At 36.2% G+C, this 20,950-nt stretch overlaps 1 protein-coding gene across 1 annotated transcript in view; it reads left to right on the top strand.

Moving 5' to 3' along the window:
• LOC147070359 (uncharacterized) overlaps window positions 1-20,419 on the top strand; it is a 110,353-nt gene extending 89,934 nt beyond the window's left edge. Inside the window, exons 2-5 of the mRNA XM_085949688.1 lie at window positions 13,191-13,425; window positions 14,327-14,502; window positions 15,500-15,636; window positions 17,286-20,419. Of these exons, the coding sequence (XP_085805814.1) occupies window positions 13,191-13,425; window positions 14,327-14,502; window positions 15,500-15,636; window positions 17,286-17,409 (672 nt within the window). The 3' untranslated portion in view covers window positions 17,410-20,419. The remainder of the gene's footprint in view (window positions 1-13,190; window positions 13,426-14,326; window positions 14,503-15,499; window positions 15,637-17,285) is intronic.
• Window positions 20,420-20,950: the final 531 nt, after the last annotated feature.

Here is a 20,950-nt window from a genome sequence, read left to right on the forward strand (position 1 = left end):
AAAAAAAATACATTATTTTTTTCAATATCTCTAGCATGAAATTTTTCCGCATCGGTATCTGTCAGTATTTTGTTTATATGCGGAAAACGACCTCTCAACGTCCACAGAGGTGATTGGGCAAACTTTAAATAAAAGTGCCCTAGTTGAATTCACTTTTTCTGATAAATCTACGGCTCGGAGATGGCATTAAAAATGCAAGTGCATCTAAACTATCTTCCTTCCTAGCATAGTTATATTTCGATAAAATAATTTAAAAAAACTAAATTATAAATTTAAAAGCTCTAAAATATGCATTTATTTATGAAATATGCACTAATGTCTCAAATATGCATTCATGTGCACAATAAAATTTTATTTTTGGATTCTGTGTCTTTCAAAACAGATTTCTGTGCAACTCTCGTAGCTGTGCATACGCCCTTTCAAAACATGCACTAGCATATAAATCTTGGCCCTAGTTATCATTAGCTTGGTGAATGGCTGAAAGTCCTCCGGGGAAGGCACACAGAGCATAGGCCTCGACAATATGCTTAGCGAATTGTATTTCTCAGCATTCATACAAAAAGGGGGTTGATTATACGCACATCGTAGTTTAGATCTGCGATGTATTTGCGAAGAAGTTTGGCTGGGAGCTCTACCATTGTGTCTATCACTAGACGCAGCAGCGTTTTTCTTTGACGTAGATGACGCAACCAATTCGCCAGAAAAATTAAAAGGGGGCCTCCAAACAATATCGATTTAGATTTCACAGAATCTAAACCTCGTAAGTCTGTTTGAGAAGAATGTTGAACGGAATGAAAAACCGTAATAAAAACAATATGTTAAACACCTCTCTAATCGATGAATCTGCTAATACTGGTTGTGAAATACGTGGTTTTAATTCCATGTTTGAAACCACAAGACCTACAAGTTTTTAAAATTTGTGGATAGATGGACAGCATACTAGGCTAGATAACCGTGGTTTAAAATGTTTTTATGTTTAAGTTTTGTGGAACAAACTTCATTTTTCAATAATATCCGACTTACGAGGTCTTAATAGTAAGGTGACGAAATGCTGAATTATCAACGTTCAAGAATGCTAAAATCCGTAACGTCCCGTGAGAGTAGGCATAACATGCGCTGTTAAGAGATAGCAAATTAATATGTAAATTGGGAATATTATAATATACCTACTTCAAACCTTACCTCAAAACCAGTCTATGCATCTGGCCTCTACGTCACGAAATGCGCCACTGGTCAGACGAATGCCATTCACGTTGCCAGATTTCTTCAGGCTCCAGGAAAAATCTCTCCTGCGATGTATTCTCTTTCCCCAGTGTCTCCACCCCTGCCTATTTTACAACGTTTTTATTAGATCGTATTCTTATTTTTCCGGTGGTTGTTTATCCGGTACAAATCTTGCAATCTATTTTTAACTAACTTCCCGACTAGCTAGACATTTGAAACTTTTAGAATATATCAGAACACGATGCCAATGAATTTTTTTAATACTTTAGCCATCTTTAAGTAGAATTGAATTAATTTTCAGTTAATTCTGTTTTGTATGAAAAGTTATTTTGGAAGAAATCCGTAATCCAATCCGCTTTTATTGGTTGCTAGGAGTCTGAGATCCTAGCAACTAAATTATTAATATATACGTGCGTTACTATGTAAATCAATATGAATGTCAAAATGACATTTCAGTATTATTTACATCAAGTACAAATTTTTTTGATCGTTTAAGCTAGTCAAGTCAAGTTTATATGATTCAACAGAAAATTTAAAAACGTTGTATATAAAAAGTTCTTTTTATCTTGTAATTATTTCTAATGATGATAGTTAATAATTTTTTTTTTTAGAATTATTAATAACCGTGTCCTTGCTTTTTCGTACAAGGTTAGTAATTTTTGAACAATCACAAACACCCAGGCTTTGAGAAAAACACATAAATGTTTTTGTCATGACCGGGAATCGAACCCAGAACTCTCGGGAGGAAGGCCAGCGCCTTACCCACTGCACCACGAGAGCCGCCTTGATAGTTAATATTGCAGATAATCAGTAGTATTTTAAATAGTATTGGAAATTAATTGGTCACCGACGCGTTAAAAATCTCCTTCACGATGTTTCCGCTTGCTTAATAATTATTAATACTTATGAAAGTATAATATTTTGATATTGTTTCCTGACTACACTGTTAATTAAAAGTGCCCCTCCCAAATCATACGGTACCGGCTGTGCGGAATGCTAACCCGAGGACCTTCAACAATGTTGTTATTATTAATAAAAAATAATGTCGACCGCAATTTTTTGATGCAGTCGATGTAAGTATGCCACAAATTTTGTGAAGTCGACAATTTAAAACAAAAACGGGGCTATTGATGGTAATGATAGACAGATCAGGGACGAGCGAAGCGTAGCACATGCATGGCAGGATTTTAGGGGATGCAATATACACTGAAAATACAAAAAAAATATTATCAATTACGTAAACATTCGACATCATAGTTCACAAAATAATCGATTTATAAATCCTGCAACATTACTATTATTGTATTACAATACCCACCGTGATACTCCAGTAGCGAAGGCTGGAGATAGGCTGTTTAGATCCGCTATAAATAGTGCACGTTAAACTTAAAATTTACAGATGGTGTTGGTTAGTTTTAAAAAATCAATTAAACCCTGCCTAAACCAAACCATAATAGTTTTTGTATAGGTACTTTGGGCGTTACGACAAAATTGTGCACACTTTTTCATTTATACTTATTTGTTTTCGTTGGATTAAGAATACATATTACACATGCCTAAAACAAACTATAATGGATAAAAAATATTATTCTATCTATAAAATATCTTATTTATGATTTAATTGCATTATTTTAGATATTTTATGGATAGATGACTATTTTTTGACTATTATCTATTTATTATGGCTTGGTTTCGCAGGGTTTAATTTAATTTAAAAACCTAAGCAACACCATCTTTAAATTGTAGTCTTATTTCAATAAAAATAAATACGTATGACTGACAAAGTTTAGTATGCACTATTTATGGCGGATCTTAACAGCCTACCTCCACCCTTTCCCACTGTGTGATACATATTGTGATGTGGTAGTTTATCGCACATATATTTTTTCATAATGGTGCCTCCAAACCTATTAACGTCATTAACCTCCACGTACTTACCTAAAACCATCACTGTTTGAGAGAAGGTTTCGTGGAAATGCTCTAATTCGTCGTAAATATTGTGTATATTAATTTAAAGATTTTTTGTATGTCTTTAAGACAAATAAATAATAATAAAATAAATAGGTACCTAATGAATTGACAGACAATTTAAAAGTAAATAATTACAAGATAAAAAGAACTTTTTATATATCACGTTTTTAAATTTTCTGTTGAATCATATTATAAACTTGACAATTATATTTTTTTTGTACTTGATAGAAATACTGAATAAATATAGAATACTGAAATGTCATTTTGACATTTCATATTGATTTCCATAGTAACGCACGTATATATTAATAACAGCGCTCGAAATGGAAAAGTTTACGAACCGGAGCGCTCGACAAATTTTCTGAAGATATTTACATACTCATCAAATCGTATGTGTATTTTATAAAAATAAGTGTGTCAGATTTTCTATTCTATGGCCTATCTGGCTCAGATGGTCAACATATTTTGGAGCGATAATTTTATAAATTTCACGAGCCGGAACGGCGCTCCGGTGCGTTCCGTTCCATTTCGAGCCCTGATTAATAATTTAGTTGCTAGAACCCACTTAGCAACCAATAATAGTGAGTGGTAAATATTACTTGTAACGATTTTTTTCCGAAACATACAAAACAGAATTAACTGAAAATGAAATCGATTCTACTTAAAGATGGCTAAAAGTATTTAAAACATGCATTGTCGTCGTGTTCTGATATATTCTAAAAGTTTCAAATGTCTAGCTAGTCGGGAAGTTAGTTAAAAATCTTGGACAAACAAGAAAATTTTTGTACTGCACAAGAAAAAATCTGTACCGGACAAACAAGAATACGAGCTAATAAAAACGTGGTAAAATATAAAGGGTGGCATTCTAAGTCTGCTTCAGGGCGGCACTAAGCCTAGCGACGTCACTGGATGAGACGATATGCATAGTTGTAAACGTCCCATGCAAACAGTATGGAAAATGTATTCTGTAACGCCTGGTTACTACAGGTGGCTGTGGCCAGTGGTCATGTATGTACGTAAGACAGTGAATAGGCAAATTTCGCCTAGAAGACGGGATGTAAAGAAGAAGGAAGATCCGAATATTTTTGTAAATTAATGTAATCGTATTGTGGGTTTCGCAAATGCAACTAATAATATGAATTATAAATAATAAAGTGATAATTCCTACCACAAGTGAAAATGGTCGAATTTTAAAGCGGCAATTTGTGTTTGTTTGTGGTTTTAATAATCATTGTTACCTACTGTTTCTTCTCTCATTGATAATCTGTCGCTCTACAAGAGAATGAAACATGTGTAGTTTATATTGGACTGCAAAATGTGGTATTGACGTCTTGATGAATGAATTATTTTATTATTTTGAACAACTGATAAGAGCATCAGTTCAGCGCTCGAATTGAAAAATTTCACGAACCAGAGCGCTCGATAACTTTACGAAAATATTAATATACCTATTTAACTAATTTTATGTGTATTTATAAAAATAAGTGTGTTCGATTTTTATTATGTCATATCTAGCTCAGACGCTCAAATTAATATTTCCACGAGACATCGCGATAATATTGAGGATCTTATGAACCGGAACGGCGCTCCGGTGCGCTCCGGTCCATTTCAAGCCCTGCATCAGTTGTTTATTTTCCCAAGGTGCAAAACCAAGTTGCCACTGGTAATGCCAATTTGGAAGGGGGATAACTTTACTATATTCAACCAAGTTGTTTCGGGTGTTGATATTATATTCCACCTGTGCGAGGGTGAGTTAGGTGGACGCTAATTTATAAATTCTTAAAATAGGTTTAAGAACATGAAAACCGGTATCCCGGTATTAATCGATACCAAAGTACCGATTTAAAAAGCTAAAATACTGGTATTTTCATTATAAAGAATGCGAAAGTGAAATGATAACAAAACAATCCACCACATTTATTTACTTTAGATTTGATGGAATATTTTTGTTTGTCAATAATAGCTAAAAGGGTTTCTACTTAGGTTTTGGATAGAATTTTGAGTTGGGTTTCGGAAATTTCCCGACGGGAATTCTCGAGAAATTTTCGACATTTTCCATTCCGAATCTCGAGAATTGAAATTTTTAACATTTCGGGATTTCTTTATTATCAAATATTGATTGAAAAAACGATTTTCTATATGGAAAAAGTGGACAGAAAACCCAAAATTCAAGGACTGATCGGGGCATTTAACACAATTAAGCCAACGTCGACTCAAAATGAGCGCAATTTTTGCAATATCAGGGAATTTTGTGCCTCAAAAGCGTACGCGATTGTCAGACGCAGCGATTGACTGTCTGTGTTTTTTGAAATTCTATTTGAGTAATGTTTTGAATTATTTTTGTTTTCCTACTTCTATTATGTTTGTCTTCGTACATAAATAAAAAAAATCGTATTTTTTTGGAATCTGTCTGTTTTTACACAGATTTTTACAGGTTTTTTTGAAATTTCCCGATTTCTCGAGAATTCTTTTCTGGAAATCCCGAATCTCGAGATTGAGATTTTCTCGGGAAATACCCAACTCTAGGCACTGTGAAAAAAATTAGGACACCGAGAAGAAAAGTTTTTGTAACATTTACCTATATTCAATATAAAATACCTGTATTCATTTTTTCATTCTTTATTGAAATGCAAAGCCAAGGTCCACCACAGAATATTGTGCCAGAGAAGAAGTAGATAAAACAATGTAATTTCCATATATGTAGGTACGTAAAAAGATAATAATGCTTGAATGCTGACATGGTATTTAATTTAATTATAGTGCAAACTGTAAATCTGTAGCCAATACTACAAGGTACATCATTCTGATTTACAACTATTCAAGGCTTCTGAAAAAAAATCATTGCACCACATTACCGAATGCCAAAGCAAAGTTCAATAATAGTGATATAGTTTTTTTAACCATAGTAAAATTACATCAGCCGTTGTAAAATTAGCCCAGGGCACCGACCAGCCTAGATACGGGTCTGCAATCTAGTTTACCGAAAGAGTTCCAACGGAAAGTCGCCGACTACTTGTCTAAATGGAATGTTATCCACCACTGTTATCATATCACGTTATTAAAATATAATAAATAACAATATGTGGTATTTTATTATCAGCTATCACAATATAGTAACTAATGTAATGTTACTTATACCTAACACCACAGATTCTCAATATTTTTTGTTGTTGTTAATTTTATTGTTTTATTTAATATCTACCTACATCTCATTTTTAGAATGAAAATCATAGCAAGCAAAACTATAAAGTTGGCATAATTTGGTACCCAAGATATTATGCGAACTTCTGCATTTTATTATTTAAATGAAGATTACCGGTAAGCCATGCCCTGGCTCATGGCCCCTACTAGGGGGGGCTGACAGGGCTCTAGTCTGGGGACCCGGGCTCAGGAGGGGCCCGGCGTGGTGGGTCAACCAGATATGTGAGATAAACACACATCATAAATTGACCCTAATAGTAAAAAGGGTGGCCTGCGGCGCTAATTTACTTCAAATGTTAATGTTCATTATGGTTTTAAAACATTTAGTTATGCGATGCAATGTTCGATGTGTGTCGATACTAGACAATTCAATTAATTCAAGTGGATGTATTAAAAAATACTAAAAATCGCTAAAAAATACACTGATTACTCTTAATTTTACCTCGAACACCATGTGGAAAACGTTACTGTAGAGCGCCATACTGTCTTTAATCTTTGTGATATGTAGGGGGATCTACCAAAGATCTTGGCCTGCGGGCGTGCTTCATGATGTGGGGACTATGCCCTGGCTCAAGAATCTGTTTGCGGTAAACAATCAGGGAACTCAAAATTAATAGGGACTAAAATACCTAACGGGTAAAGAGAAGCAGGCAACTGACCTCGAGTAAGGAAGAATTCGGGTTAAATAATAATAAATAAATAATAATGTGATTACTGATTGTACGACACAATTTTCAATTGTGTATCGATACTCGACAACTCCATAATTCAAATATTGGATGTATTAAAATATACAAAAAAATATTAAATATTCACATTAATTTTACCGCATACACCATTATTTGGAAATGCTACTGTAGAGTGTTACACTGCCGTCATCCTTAGCGATAGGTAGGGGGGGGGGGGGGGTCAAATATCCTAGCCTGGGGACCGCTTCATGATGTGGGGGCCATGAGTGAATGTGTTAGTAGATACCTAGCTGATTGGTGTGGCGTTATTATTATTTAGGTATGCTCAATTAACAAACATTCGTATACCGTCAAACCCCCTAACTTCGCCCGGTTTTTTTTTTAACAGAAAGTCGTTTTGCCGCCAAAATATCCACCAATATGAAGTCTTATAGACCATGCGTAATGCACAATGATAGTGTTTATTTATATTGAAGTAACACCCTTTTCATACTAAATAATACAATAAATCACTATTTTTTATATAGACGAAGTTACGGCACGATTTCCTAACTTCGCCCAATGTGTTTTTAAGTAGGTCCAGTACAAAATTATTGTCTATGGATACTCACGAAATCTATTAAAAATGACGCTATGCAAATTTAGGTCTTAAGCCTCAATTACATTGAGCTTCTTTACGAGCTGTTTATTGGCGAATTTAAAAGCGAGCGATTCAGCTACTGCGATTTGATGATTACACACAAAACTTTCCATTCGCTGAGAAGCCACAAGCCAGCTACTATTTAGACGGAACCAAAGAGATTGAAAGACTGGAGAGGGAACACGCCATCATTTATGTACTAAAAAATACGAATCGGAGAAAGACAGTTGGTAATGTTGGTATTCTGGAGCTACTTCAAGTTCGTGTGGTAAAACAACATGGCGGATATGATATTGTTATTCTCTGTTATTGAGGAGTCCAATCTCTTTGGACGGAACGTAGTTCGTTTTTTTACCGGGAGGTTGGTACTGCGCTATACTGCGCAGACGCAGTAGGCCCACACGCCGGCGTGTAGCGTGTAAAGTTGACCGGCTTCCAACTTTTCTCGGTAGAGTGTTTACAACCTGCTTATTAGCTTATTCGATGATTACACTGGGCGTCTTTACAGGCAGATTGTAAATTCGCCAATAAACAGCTCGTAAAGAAGCTCAATGTAATTGAGGCTTTAAGCGTCAATTACATTGAGCTTCTTTACGAGCTATTTGTTGGCGAATTTAAAAGCGGGCGATTCAGCTACTGCGATTTGATGATTACACACAAAACTTTCCATTCGCTGAGAAGCTACAAGCCAGCGACTATTTTGACAGAACGTAGTTCGTTTTTTTTTACCGGGAAGTTGCACAGACGCAGTAGGCCCACACGCCGGCGTGTAGCTTGTAAAGTTGACTTTTAAGTAGGTCCAGTACAAAATTATTGTCTATGGATACTCACGAAATCTATTAAAAATGACGCTATGCAAATTTAGGTCTTAAGCCTCAATTACATTGAGCTTCTTTACGAGCTGTTTATTGGCGAATTTAAAAGCGAGCGATTCAGCTACTGCGATTTGATGATTACACACAAAACTTTCCATTCGCTGAGAAGCCACAAGCCAGCTACTATTTAGACGGAACCAAAGAGATTGAAAGACTGGAGAGGGAACACGCCATCATTTATGTACTAAAAAATACGAATCGGAGAAAGACAGTTGGTAATGTTGGTATTCTGGAGCTACTTCAAGTTCGTGTGGTAAAACAACATGGCGGATATGGTATTGTTATTCTCTGTTATTGAGGAGTCCAATCTCTTTGGACGGAACGTAGTTCGTTTTTTTACCGGGAGGTTGGTACTGCGCTATACTGCGCAGACGCAGTAGGCCCACACGCCGGCGTGTAGCGTGTAAAGTTGACCGGCTTCCAACTTTTCTCGGTAGAGTGTTTACAACCTGCTTATTAGCTTATTCGATGATTACACTGGGCGTCTTTACAGGCAGATTGTAAATTCGCCAATAAACAGCTCGTAAAGAAGCTCAATGTAATTGAGGCTTTAAGCGTCAATTACATTGAGCTTCTTTACGAGCTATTTGTTGGCGAATTTAAAAGCGGGCGATTCAGCTACTGCGATTTGATGATTACACACAAAACTTTCCATTCGCTGAGAAGCTACAAGCCAGCGACTATTTTGACAGAACGTAGTTCGTTTTTTTTTACCGGGAAGTTGCACAGACGCAGTAGGCCCACACGCCGGCGTGTAGCTTGTAAAGTTGACTTTTAAGTAGGTCCAGTACAAAATTATTGTCTATGGATACTCACGAAATCTATTAAAAATGACGCTATGCAAATTTAGGTCTTAAGCCTCAATTACATTGAGCTTCTTTACGAGCTGTTTATTGGCGAATTTAAAAGCGAGCGATTCAGCTACTGCGATTTGATGATTACACACAAAACTTTCCATTCGCTGAGAAGCCACAAGCCAGCTACTATTTAGACGGAACCAAAGAGATTGAAAGACTGGAGAGGGAACACGCCATCATTTATGTACTAAAAAATACGAATCGGAGAAAGACAGTTGGTAATGTTGGTATTCTGGAGCTACTTCAAGTTCGTGTGGTAAAACAACATGGCGGATATGATATTGTTATTCTCTGTTATTGAGGAGTCCAATCTCTTTGGACGGAACGTAGTTCGTTTTTTTACCGGGAGGTTGGTACTGCGCTATACTGCGCAGACGCAGTAGGCCCACACGCCGGCGTGTAGCGTGTAAAGTTGACCGGCTTCCAACTTTTCTCGGTAGAGTGTTTACAACCTGCTTATTAGCTTATTCGATGATTACACTGGGCGTCTTTACAGGCAGATTGTAAATTCGCCAATAAACAGCTCGTAAAGAAGCTCAATGTAATTGAGGCTTTAAGCGTCAATTACATTGAGCTTATTTACGAGCTATTTGTTGGCGACTTTAAAAGCGGGCGATTCAGCTACTGCGATTTGATGATTACACACAAAACTTTCCATTCGCTGAGAAGCTACAAGCCAGCGACTATTTTGATAGAACGTAGTTCGTTTTTTTTACCGGGAAGTTGCACAGACGCAGTAGGCCCACACGCCGGCGTGTAGCTTGTAAAGTTGACTGGCTTTCATCTTTTTTCGGTAGAATGTTTACAACCTGCTTATTAGCTTGTTCGATGATTACACTGGGCGACTTTACAGGCAGATCGGAAATTCGCTAAAGCCTCAATTACATTGAGCTTTACGAGCTGTGTGTTGGCGAATTTATAATCTGCCTGTAAAGTCGCCCAGTGTAATCATCGAACAAGCTAACATGTTCGATGATTACACTGGGCGACTTTACAGGCAGATTATAAATTCGCTAACAAACAGCTCGTAAAGAAGCTCAATTTAATTGAGGCCTAATAAACAGCTCGTAAAGAAGCTCAATGTAATTGACGCTTTATGCTAGAGACAATTTGACTTAGTAATTTTATTGAATAATAATGGAGTTTATGTAACATACATACTACATTTTGTTTGCGGCTATTTATTTAAAACTAATAATATAATATTTTTGCATAAGACAGGAGCCGAGCAAATGCCAAATCAATCACATTGATTTCGAAATAAAATACTATCGAAACCAACATTTCAATATCACGAATATGATTATTATATAAACGAGTTCCATGTTCCAAAGAAACGTTATGTTATGCATTTAATCCGAGATTTTGTTTTCGAATATCGAACGGCGACGTCAATAGACCACAAATCTATCCGCGGCGTTTTTTTATGACAGCTTTTTAGACTAAAAATGAAAGTAGTTTTTTGTTGTAGGCAACATTCAAGCCGGCTAGTGCTAGTAGAGGTACATTCTCTGCGAGAACACACCTGGCTGGATCTGGAGGTGGCGGGCCGTTGTTTCGACGCGTAGCGAGCTCGTAATCAAATAAAGGCATTTTTAATTTATTCAAACTAGATTGGCGTTATTATAATTATTTAATTAGGTAGGTCTGGAGTCGTTTTTACAAAAAAAAACATTTAACGGAAATAGTACCTCTATTCGTTTATCGCTTTTTGTCTATTGCCTTATGAACAGTTCAAAAATCGAACACCAAATTTGTGATACCGAAATTAGATTTGATTTAAATAAAAATGATTTTAAGTTATACCTAGACATTTTTAAATAAATGTAGATAAACCTTAAAACTATGAAAATTCTAATGGATTTAAGTTTTGTACTATTCCATTTGAGTCATTTTTTGCGACCCGGGTTTCGCCTTTCGCCATCTTCAGGCGCTGTGTATACTCACCAAAGGCAACACTGACAGTCAATCTGAAGAAGATGCCGAAAGGCGAAACCCGGGCCGCAAAAAACCACTCAAATGGAATATGTAGTACAAAACTTAAATCCATTAGAATTTAAATTCAATTTCCATCAAGTACCTTCGGTCGATAGTATCAATATTAAAACTATGAAATTAGGTAGGTATCAAAAATATTTTTTGTACCTACGTCGTCGTCAATCTTAATAAACCAAATTTTAATTATAAACATCACCACAAAATAACAAATGTACTAATAAGATGCAATCCTTTAACGACTTGTTTTTTTTAATTTTAATGTTTAATATTTTTAGTTAGGTACTATTAATTCAATTAATTCAATTAGTTCAATTAAAACACTATAAAATGTAAATTCTCAAAAAAAAAAGTCGCAAATTGAAAGCTTCATATTTTTCCGCTAGGAGCCTCTGGTGGGTGGAGTATTCGCCTTAACGTAAAGTTGAATTTTTAGTCAGGGGTTATATTTTTTCTTGAAAACTAGTCAGTGTCAATAGTTATTAATTAATAGGTACCTATCTAGATACCCAATTCAAAAAAATAATTATATAGTTTATACTAAAATATCATGCATAGAATTTAGTTTTATTATTACAAATATCTTGGTCACGGATTCGAAATCCCCCCCATGACCGCCCCAATCTATTTAATATTGCCATACATAAAGTGGATGTTGACAAAAAACTTGACACCTCAGTGTTACGATTTTTAGAGATAGATCCTGCCAATCGTATTCTACGTTACAATAATATTGAGATTTTTAAAAACAAGAAGAAGATAATATGAGGCGTCTAATTCCAAAAAGCGATAAGTCCACATTTGGTCTTTAAAAAAATATTTAAGTCTCGATTTATTACAAAAAGCGCCAAGTCCGTTTTTCATATTATTTAAAGCTTGGTTGATTTCGCGCATGTTTAAGTCAACCAATAAGGGAACGTTCAATATTGAAAAGGGCGTCTCCCATGCTGTAGCATCTGGTAAACTTATGACAGTGCCACGGAAATATGTGCCTTATGCGGGATAAATTAAAAAGTGAAGTACAGGTAGCGCTAAGTCCAATTTTATTTTGCGTATATTTATTACATTTAAGAGTTTATCTTAATTATAATTACCATTTGGTTCTAATTTCGATATAGAATACTACAGGGAAAAAAATCTCACGTTAAAACAAATAATTGAAGCTAGAAACATAAAAACGTTGTTTCCCGGCAATATTGAATTGTGGACTTGTCGCTTTTTGTAATTAGACGCCTCATATAACATTGTTTAGCGGAAAAATTGGCAGAATATTTGGTGTATGGGGCATAGGACGTTAGGGTTCAGGCTTGCAGAGCCTCTTAAATACGCGTTAGCACTAGTAGCACATATTGGTTTTCTTAAACACTTATGGCTTTACGCCATGTTGGCTTGACCTAGTAGTTCACAACACAACGTTCACACCATAATCATGTTGCATCATAATACAGAAGTGTTATCTGACATTGTTGCCAGATAGTACTCGATACATAAATACAGTATGTGGGGTGTTACCACAATAAGTTTTAACAATCCACTTACCGAGAAGCATTACTACTTAGGTACATGTTGGTTGAAAGGTTTTTAAAATATTTTTCAGACATTCGTAATATATTGCTCCATGGCATTTTGGTTCTACCTGGGTTTGGTTATTAATTATTGAAAAAAAAAATATAAATAACCTTACCATGACCTATGTAGAAACTTATTACCAACATTGATAATGTTTGTTTATTTCCAGGCGATGCCGTCCCAGGGCGAAGGAGGGGGCGGCTTGAGCGTGGGTGGCGCGGTACGGGGCGAGGCTGGCGACTGGTGGTCGTCCCAAGATAGGGCGGGAGGGTCAGAGGCCGACTCGCCGGGGTCCGCCGGCCGGGATGCCGCCTGGCCTGATGATGACGACGACGAGGATGTCGACGTCGATGAGATGGATGGCCACAGCGCGGGGAGTAAGGGAGCACCAAGACCACACCACGGTGAGATATATGTTTGGTTTTAATACACCGACTATCACTTTAACAATGGCCACCAGAATGGCTATTTGAGGAACTGGAAATTCTGTCTTGTCTACAGTGGTGGTCATTTCACTTCATTGTTGTTTTTATTTAATAAAACGCAATTTTTTTTTATTTCTATTTTATTTTTTATACAAAATAAAAGAAATTTCACTTGATAACAGTGCCAGACATAGGATTCGAATCCGAGACTCTCAACTTACCTAGCGGATACGTTATCGCTCAGCCATTGCGAGTGGTCCGATATTCACATCCATGGACCTAGAGTTTTTATGGGTTTTAAAAAGGGGCCTTCAAACAGTTCAAAGCAGTCATACAGTTATTAAATTATCCCAAAATCTTAAATGTTATTTTAATGTCACTATACTCGCCACTGAATATATTTGTTAATTAATATCACATTCGCGGACATGACATCTATAAACGTCGTATTTTGTGTGATGTGATATGACAGGACGTCCATTGACGTCCTGTACTGTGGAATGGAATACGACACGACGTTTATAGAAGTCGTATTTTAGATTAAAACAATATATTGTTCTTTGCTACTTGTGTCATGGTGCGAACATATTTCTATTAGATAGTGTTGTATCCTAAGACTTAACTCATTTCTATACATCTAAATCGAAAATTTAAAAAATAAAAATTTTAATGTGTCATATCACTAACTTGTATTAGCTAACATGTGTCCGCGAATGTGTTAAGAAAGTAATCTATAGAAATTATTTAAGTATCATACTGGGATTCAAACCCAGGACCTTCTATAATACCACATTACTAGCCTGAAACAGTAACAGATAGTAGAACAATAACTAGAACTTGTAAGAAATTGTAAATCTGAAATATTATTGTTATCTTTCAGATGATGACAGTTCGGAAAGTGAACGAGGGCAAGGCACGAGCGATCGAGGGCCACGACGGAGACTCGGAGGACGTCGGCGGAGAGCCGCCGCATCAGCCCGAGAGAGAAATCTTCGACGACTGGAGAGCAATGAACGAGAACGCATGAGAATGCACTCGCTCAATGATGCTTTCGAGGTGAGACCAGTCTGTTTATTAAAGAAGAGATGCTAAAGTCGGTTCAACTAGTTTCTGGGCCCATCCAGCCTGGTCACCGCAAAGGCCAATTTTGTTGCCTTTAAAAAATTTCCGGTGTCTTACTGCGGATGTGAAGATTCGCATAGTTTTGTATGTCTGTATTGTTTTAGCTTTGTTTTTTGTACTATACATTTATTAATTAGAATCATTTATTATTGTCCCTCTCTCCTATGGGGCCCCCTTTCATTAGAAAGTCTGTAAACTCAGTCAAGGCACACTTGAGCACGTAGCGACCTTAGTCTTGGCTCACAAATCTCTCTCGATGCTTCACACAAAACATAGACCCTCGTAATACACTCGATTAAAACCGAGTGTGGTGCGGGTCGGATTGGTTTGGAGGGGACTGAAATATCTAATGGGTGTGGAGTAATAGGCAACCGATCTTGAGTGTGGAAGAATATGGGATAAACTTAAATACGTGTCAAGAATACGTCATTCTAAGCTTGTCCTTCGTTCTTACAACTGCTCTAGGTTTATGCACTGACGTGCATTCAATATTGGTGTATTTTAAGGTTGCAACACACACTATTGCACATCTATAATGTGTGTTTCATTTTCGTGGGACACTCACATATTCAAAACCCTGCTTCAAAATGTAATGTAAAGGTATAGCCTATCTGAATTCTATTTATTAATCTGTTTTGTGGGTCTATGTTTGTGACTTTCGAAAGAAAAATTGCACATCTACCATAAAATGCACAGCACCATCTTCATCATATTATTACTATTTTATCTGACCTTTTCAGAAATGTTGATTAAATAATATGTGCACAAGATGGCAAAAATGTTCTAAACAAACATAATATTGCCAGTAAGCAATTTTGCACATGTAGGGAAATAGATATAATGATAATATTATTATTTACAAGTTCATATTGCGTTACTGGAATGTCATCGCAATATAATAATTTGTAACGGTTGTTTTGTTTTCCTGCAGCAACTGCGAGAGGTCATTCCACACGTGAAGATGGAGCGGAAACTGTCGAAGATAGAAACCCTGACACTCGCTAAGAACTACATAATGGCCCTCACCAATGTTATATGCGATATGAGAGGCGAGGAGAAGCATTACACGTAAGAATTTTGTATTATAATATCATCAGAGTTTAGAGTTTCGTAGGTTTATCCAGATCTGGCAGTGGGGAGGGGTGGAGTTAGGCTGGATCCGACATAAATAGTGCACACTAAACTTTGTCAGTCATACTTATTTGTTTCCATTAAATACAAATTTGTCCAACGATTGTCCTTTCTTCAATCGTTGAACAAATTTGATCATCCAGTGGTATCCAAGAGGTACAAAACGTCCGCAAGGTAGACCTAGAGGCCGCTGGATTGATGAAATGATAAAGTTCTGCGGAAGTACGTGGCAACGCAATGCACAGGACCAAGATAAGTGGAATCAGCTTGGAGAGGCCTTCATCCAGCAGTGGATAGATTCAGGATGATGATGATGATGATGATGAAATACAAATTGCAGATGGTGCTGGTTACTTTTTAAAATTCAATTAAACCCTGCCTAAACTAAACCATAATGAATTCTAATGGATTTAAGTATTTAAATTCCATCATGTATCTTCGGTTGATAGTATTAATGTTAAACCATAATGTTATGGATAACCCAACAAAAATAGTACACTTTTACAGTCATATTTATTTGTTTTTGTTCATACATAGATAGTTTAGTACATAATATTGCAGATGGTGTTGACTAGTTTTTTTAAAGGAAGGTTGCCTACCTATATGATAGTCTGACTAAGTGAAGATACTATGGGCTTCTCAATTGATACTTTGACCTAAGCGAATGGTATAATGCGTGGATCCGAGAGAGACATAACTGGGACATTTGAAAGGAATCACGATTCACAACAGTAATAAATAATGGACTCTCCGACTCGTTTATATGACGAATTGCAGAGTGCTGATCATATCCTCTGGGAGTGTCCCCATATGTGAAAGGGAATAGCTTCTCGAGTTGGGATAGGGCGACTCGGTATCTATGAGGGAAAATTTCTCAGCTTAGGTAATAATCTCCCCATTACAATGAACATACGATACCACCGATTTCGACCGCATAATATCCCTATGTCCAAATCATTCCTGAAATTTTCATCTAGACTGCTACATCCTGAGATTAATGATTTTGTATAGTAGTGGCGAAGGGTGGAGGTAGGCTGTTGAGATTCAACATAAATAATGCACAGTAAACTTTGTCAGTCACACTTATTTGTGTGCAAATGGTGCTGGTTAGTTTTTAAAAATCAATTGAGCCCTGCCTAACCAAACCATAATGGTCATAGGTATGATATGGGCAATCTGAACAATGGATGGTTTAATGGCATAATTGTAGATATTTTATTGTTAAACGAATATTTTTTATCGATTATGGTTTGGTTTGGCAGGGCATAATGATTTTTAAAAACTAACAAATACTATCGACACATTGTAGTCTTAGTTCAATAAAAACAAATACGTATGACTGACAAAGTTTAATGTGTACTATTTACGTCGGACCTACCTTCACTCTTCACCACTTGTATCTAGTCATCATAATGGTGGCTGGTCTTAGGCTGACCGCACATGATATCCACTTGTCGGAGCAACAGGTCGCAACATCTATTATTTATTTTGGCTCTGTATAATAGAAAATGTTTTCTTCGGTGTCTTTGGATGACATTACGCTGACATTTATGATGGTGTAATGAAAATATTGCTTCTGTTTTCAGATTTGTGGATGTGGAAGAGGGAGGTGAAGGCGAAGAAGCGTGCAACGATGGCCAGCTCGACAACAACAACTGCCCGCTGCAGCGAGACCTGGAGGCGTCCTCCTCCACCGTCTCGCCAATCTGATACCGGACGAGTTTTTCTGTAAAATGTGATAAATAGTTAAAGACAATGCGGTTAGTGTCTATACTGGTATTATGAAGACAGTTTTGACAATCGATAGTGCCAGGTATCTGTGATAAAATAAAGTTTCCTTCGTCCACATAGCTGACGCGTCGAAGACTCTTGAAAGCGATTCAGCGAGGATGTATTCCATTCAGCTGCCGTCCGAGTATCATTAGCGTAAAGTAGATATTATTATCTTTATTCAATTGGCAGCCGTGATTAGATGTGACTTATTTTGTACCTAAGTACTACATAATCTGAAATAGGCTTGAGTCCTGTTGGATTCAAAATATTTTGTAGATTTTTTTAAATAGAGAACATAATGTGCTGTAAAAACCTTTGATATGACAAAATTTAAATTTTACAAGAGACAAAAAACTTATTTGTAAGCACAAAAATGAAGGTGTCTGAGCAATTTTATTTATCTAAATAACAGGGTATTGCATGTATCCTCATCATCGTGTGTTTAATTACAGATACAAGGGCAGTCAACCTTTTTATACCTACTGCCCACCGGTTCCACAGTAATGGTGATTTATAAAGTAGGGAAGTAGCTTTACTTTATAAAATTTAAAGAGTTACAGCAGGTTAAAGCATATAATAATAATTACTTACCAAATACTTTATGTCAGACTTTCGCTAAGTTTGGCAGAATAAATCTTTATAAAACAACTTACTGTAGTTATATCTATATATCGAAGGCTGAAATTACATTACATACATCGAAATAATGAGATCCCTGAGGCTGATGTTGCGAAACTAAATACTGGATATCTGGCTACAATTTTTAAATTTTTAAACCCCCACCGCCTACCATGAAAGCTGGAACGCACACTAGTGGGCGGTAAGGACCAGGTTGACTACCCTTGATATAGAACATTGAGGGTTTTACTAAAATATATGACGTTATATAACAAACCCTATTTTTACAAAATTGTCACATCCGAGGTTTTAACAGTTCAACGATGATATTTATATTTCTGATTGTGTTCCAAATTATGTATAAACAATTAAGAATGATACATTAGTATCATTCTTAACAAATCTTGTGTTCAGTCTTGAATATAAATTAATTTAATTACGAGTAAAATAAATACATACTTAAGTACTTCCTAGATAGAGATATATATTTTTATATTTTACTGAGCATAATATAGAACAGGTCCTCGAAAATTACGGCAATGCTAGGTTCACATTACTCCGATTGAGTGTTTTCTCGTATCATTTGGTACAGTTGCGCGTGTATATCAAATATTTGAATTCACATGGCACTGCGTACTAGATGAAAACTGATTTGATGTTCTCGATGTACAAATCGTGTGTGGCGATATGAGGAACGAACGATTCGGATGCTAGTGGTGCATTTTGTATATGGTGGTGTTCAGATGACACGGGTTTTTACTCGCAGCAGCAAGTGCAATACTCTTACAGCATGCTGTTTATCATAACGTATTATTACGAAGGTTTCTCATATATCCACGTAGAAGAGGGGTTTACTTTACTCAGATTTGGCGATATTATTAGGAAACCATTCACCGTATTAGCAGTGAAAGGTTTTATTCTATTTTTCCTCAACCAATCTCCTAAAAGGTGCGAAGTGAAGATGTTGAAAAAATTTTCTTCTATCTCTAGAGATGGAGCCTGAATTTATGAAATTGAAGCATAAAAGGATCACGGGGCCAATGATTAAGTTAGCTACAAGTGACTTTGTATTCGACGTTCATTTGCAGAGAACTTCACACTACTGCTATGACATTTATTTGCAAATTTACCGCGCGTATAAAAAGACAATCCATCACGATGAGTAGATAAGCAGTCAATAATAACATACTATGGCATAAATCCTGTTTCACGCATAAATATGTATGTGATGGTGTGAAAAATGGCAATATGAAACCATGTAAATACCCATCAAATGTGTTGAAAACCTCCTTCTATAGAAACCTAGCCTAAATATGTGAAATCGAAGCAAAGAAATGGACCACTGGTTCAGATATGAAATTAGCCACAAGCGAGATCGCATTGCAAGCTCATTTGAAGAGAACTTCACACGTCTTCTACTATGACATTAATTATTTGGCAATTTGCAGGATTTAAAAGACAATCCGTCATAATGAGTAGATATACTAACAGCCAATAATACTACACTTCAGCATTATTATTTAGTTGAAAAATCATTTAAAATTTGCTTAAAACCGTATATAACTACACTCGAGTAAGTAATCACAATTAAAAATGGCCGCCATTATGTATGTAAGAAAATTCAGAATGGCAACTGAGCCATATTAACATTACCAACTTTACAGTGCAAGTTTAACAACTTTACAATGCTTCATGCTCTTGTAAAATAATTTCAAATGTCATAATAGAAATAACATAAAAGACTATTTTGAGTCCAAGTACTTCAGTGCTAAGGGTAATTCTGGAATTAACGAGGGTTGGATAATATGAGCTGCGCATCTATACACAAGACTGCTATCGGCCGCTACGGCAGGCTATTAAGGGTAGTTTTGTATTAAAAGTATTAGTACTTATTGTAACAATTAATAATTACAATAAGTTAGTTGTAATTGTTACATTAAGTGCTATGTTTTAACAGCGTCTCTCTTGGGTGTGCTAAATTTTAGAGCGAGATAGACAGTTTTGTCTGTTTAGACAGCTAACTTATTGTAATTGTTACAATAAGTGCTAATACTCCCATACAAAACTACCCTTGATATCTTCCGTAGTGGCCAATAGCAGTCTTGTGTATAGAATAGATGCGCTGGTGTCAATACGTACGTTTTGATGGATACTGTAGTAAAGAAATGTGTCATACATTTTGAGGGAACTATATTATAATAATATAATGACAAAATATTGAGAACTTTAACATGGAGGATGAGGGCGGCTCTCATGGTGCAGTGGGTAAGGCGCTGGCCTTCCACCCGAGAGTTCTGGGTTCGATTCCCAGTCATGACAAAAACATTTACGAAAAAGCAAGGAAATGGTTGTTAATAATTCTAAAAAAAAAAAAAAAATGGAGGGAGATAATATTATGTTGCATGTTCAAATGCAGTCATATCCGTCATGTAGGAGAGGTGACAGAGGTGAGAACGGCATACAGAAAAGGTTCAGATCGGTAAGATGTAGAACAATTCGAGTAAATAACCGTGTCGTCTGAACGCAGTATTACGGTTGTGAGATTTTTTTACCGCAATTTTAATTGCTATTCATGTAATGTTTACATTTCAAATTGACATTTTAGAAATGGACCTATTTTTTGAGTTCATTTAGAGTAATGCTTATCTCTGCCTCTTACCAGTTGGATTCTGGTGTCCTGAAAAGTCAAACTAAATACCACATAATGTATTTACAGGACTTGCAAAGTAATTAAAGGAATGGTGAAAGACATGAATTTTTGAATGCACTAGAATTGACAATAGATGAAGAAAGAAACGAAAAGCCAGGAGAACTTCTTTCTACCTATTTTGGTCTGCTGTCCGGTAAGCAATTTTGGTTA

The sequence above is a fragment of the Rhyacophila brunnea genome, unplaced genomic scaffold, assembly GCF_057557595.1.
Source record: "Rhyacophila brunnea isolate RB1 unplaced genomic scaffold, BYU_Rbru_1.0 scaffold_22, whole genome shotgun sequence".
Classification (NCBI taxonomy): domain Eukaryota; kingdom Metazoa; phylum Arthropoda; class Insecta; order Trichoptera; family Rhyacophilidae; genus Rhyacophila; species Rhyacophila brunnea.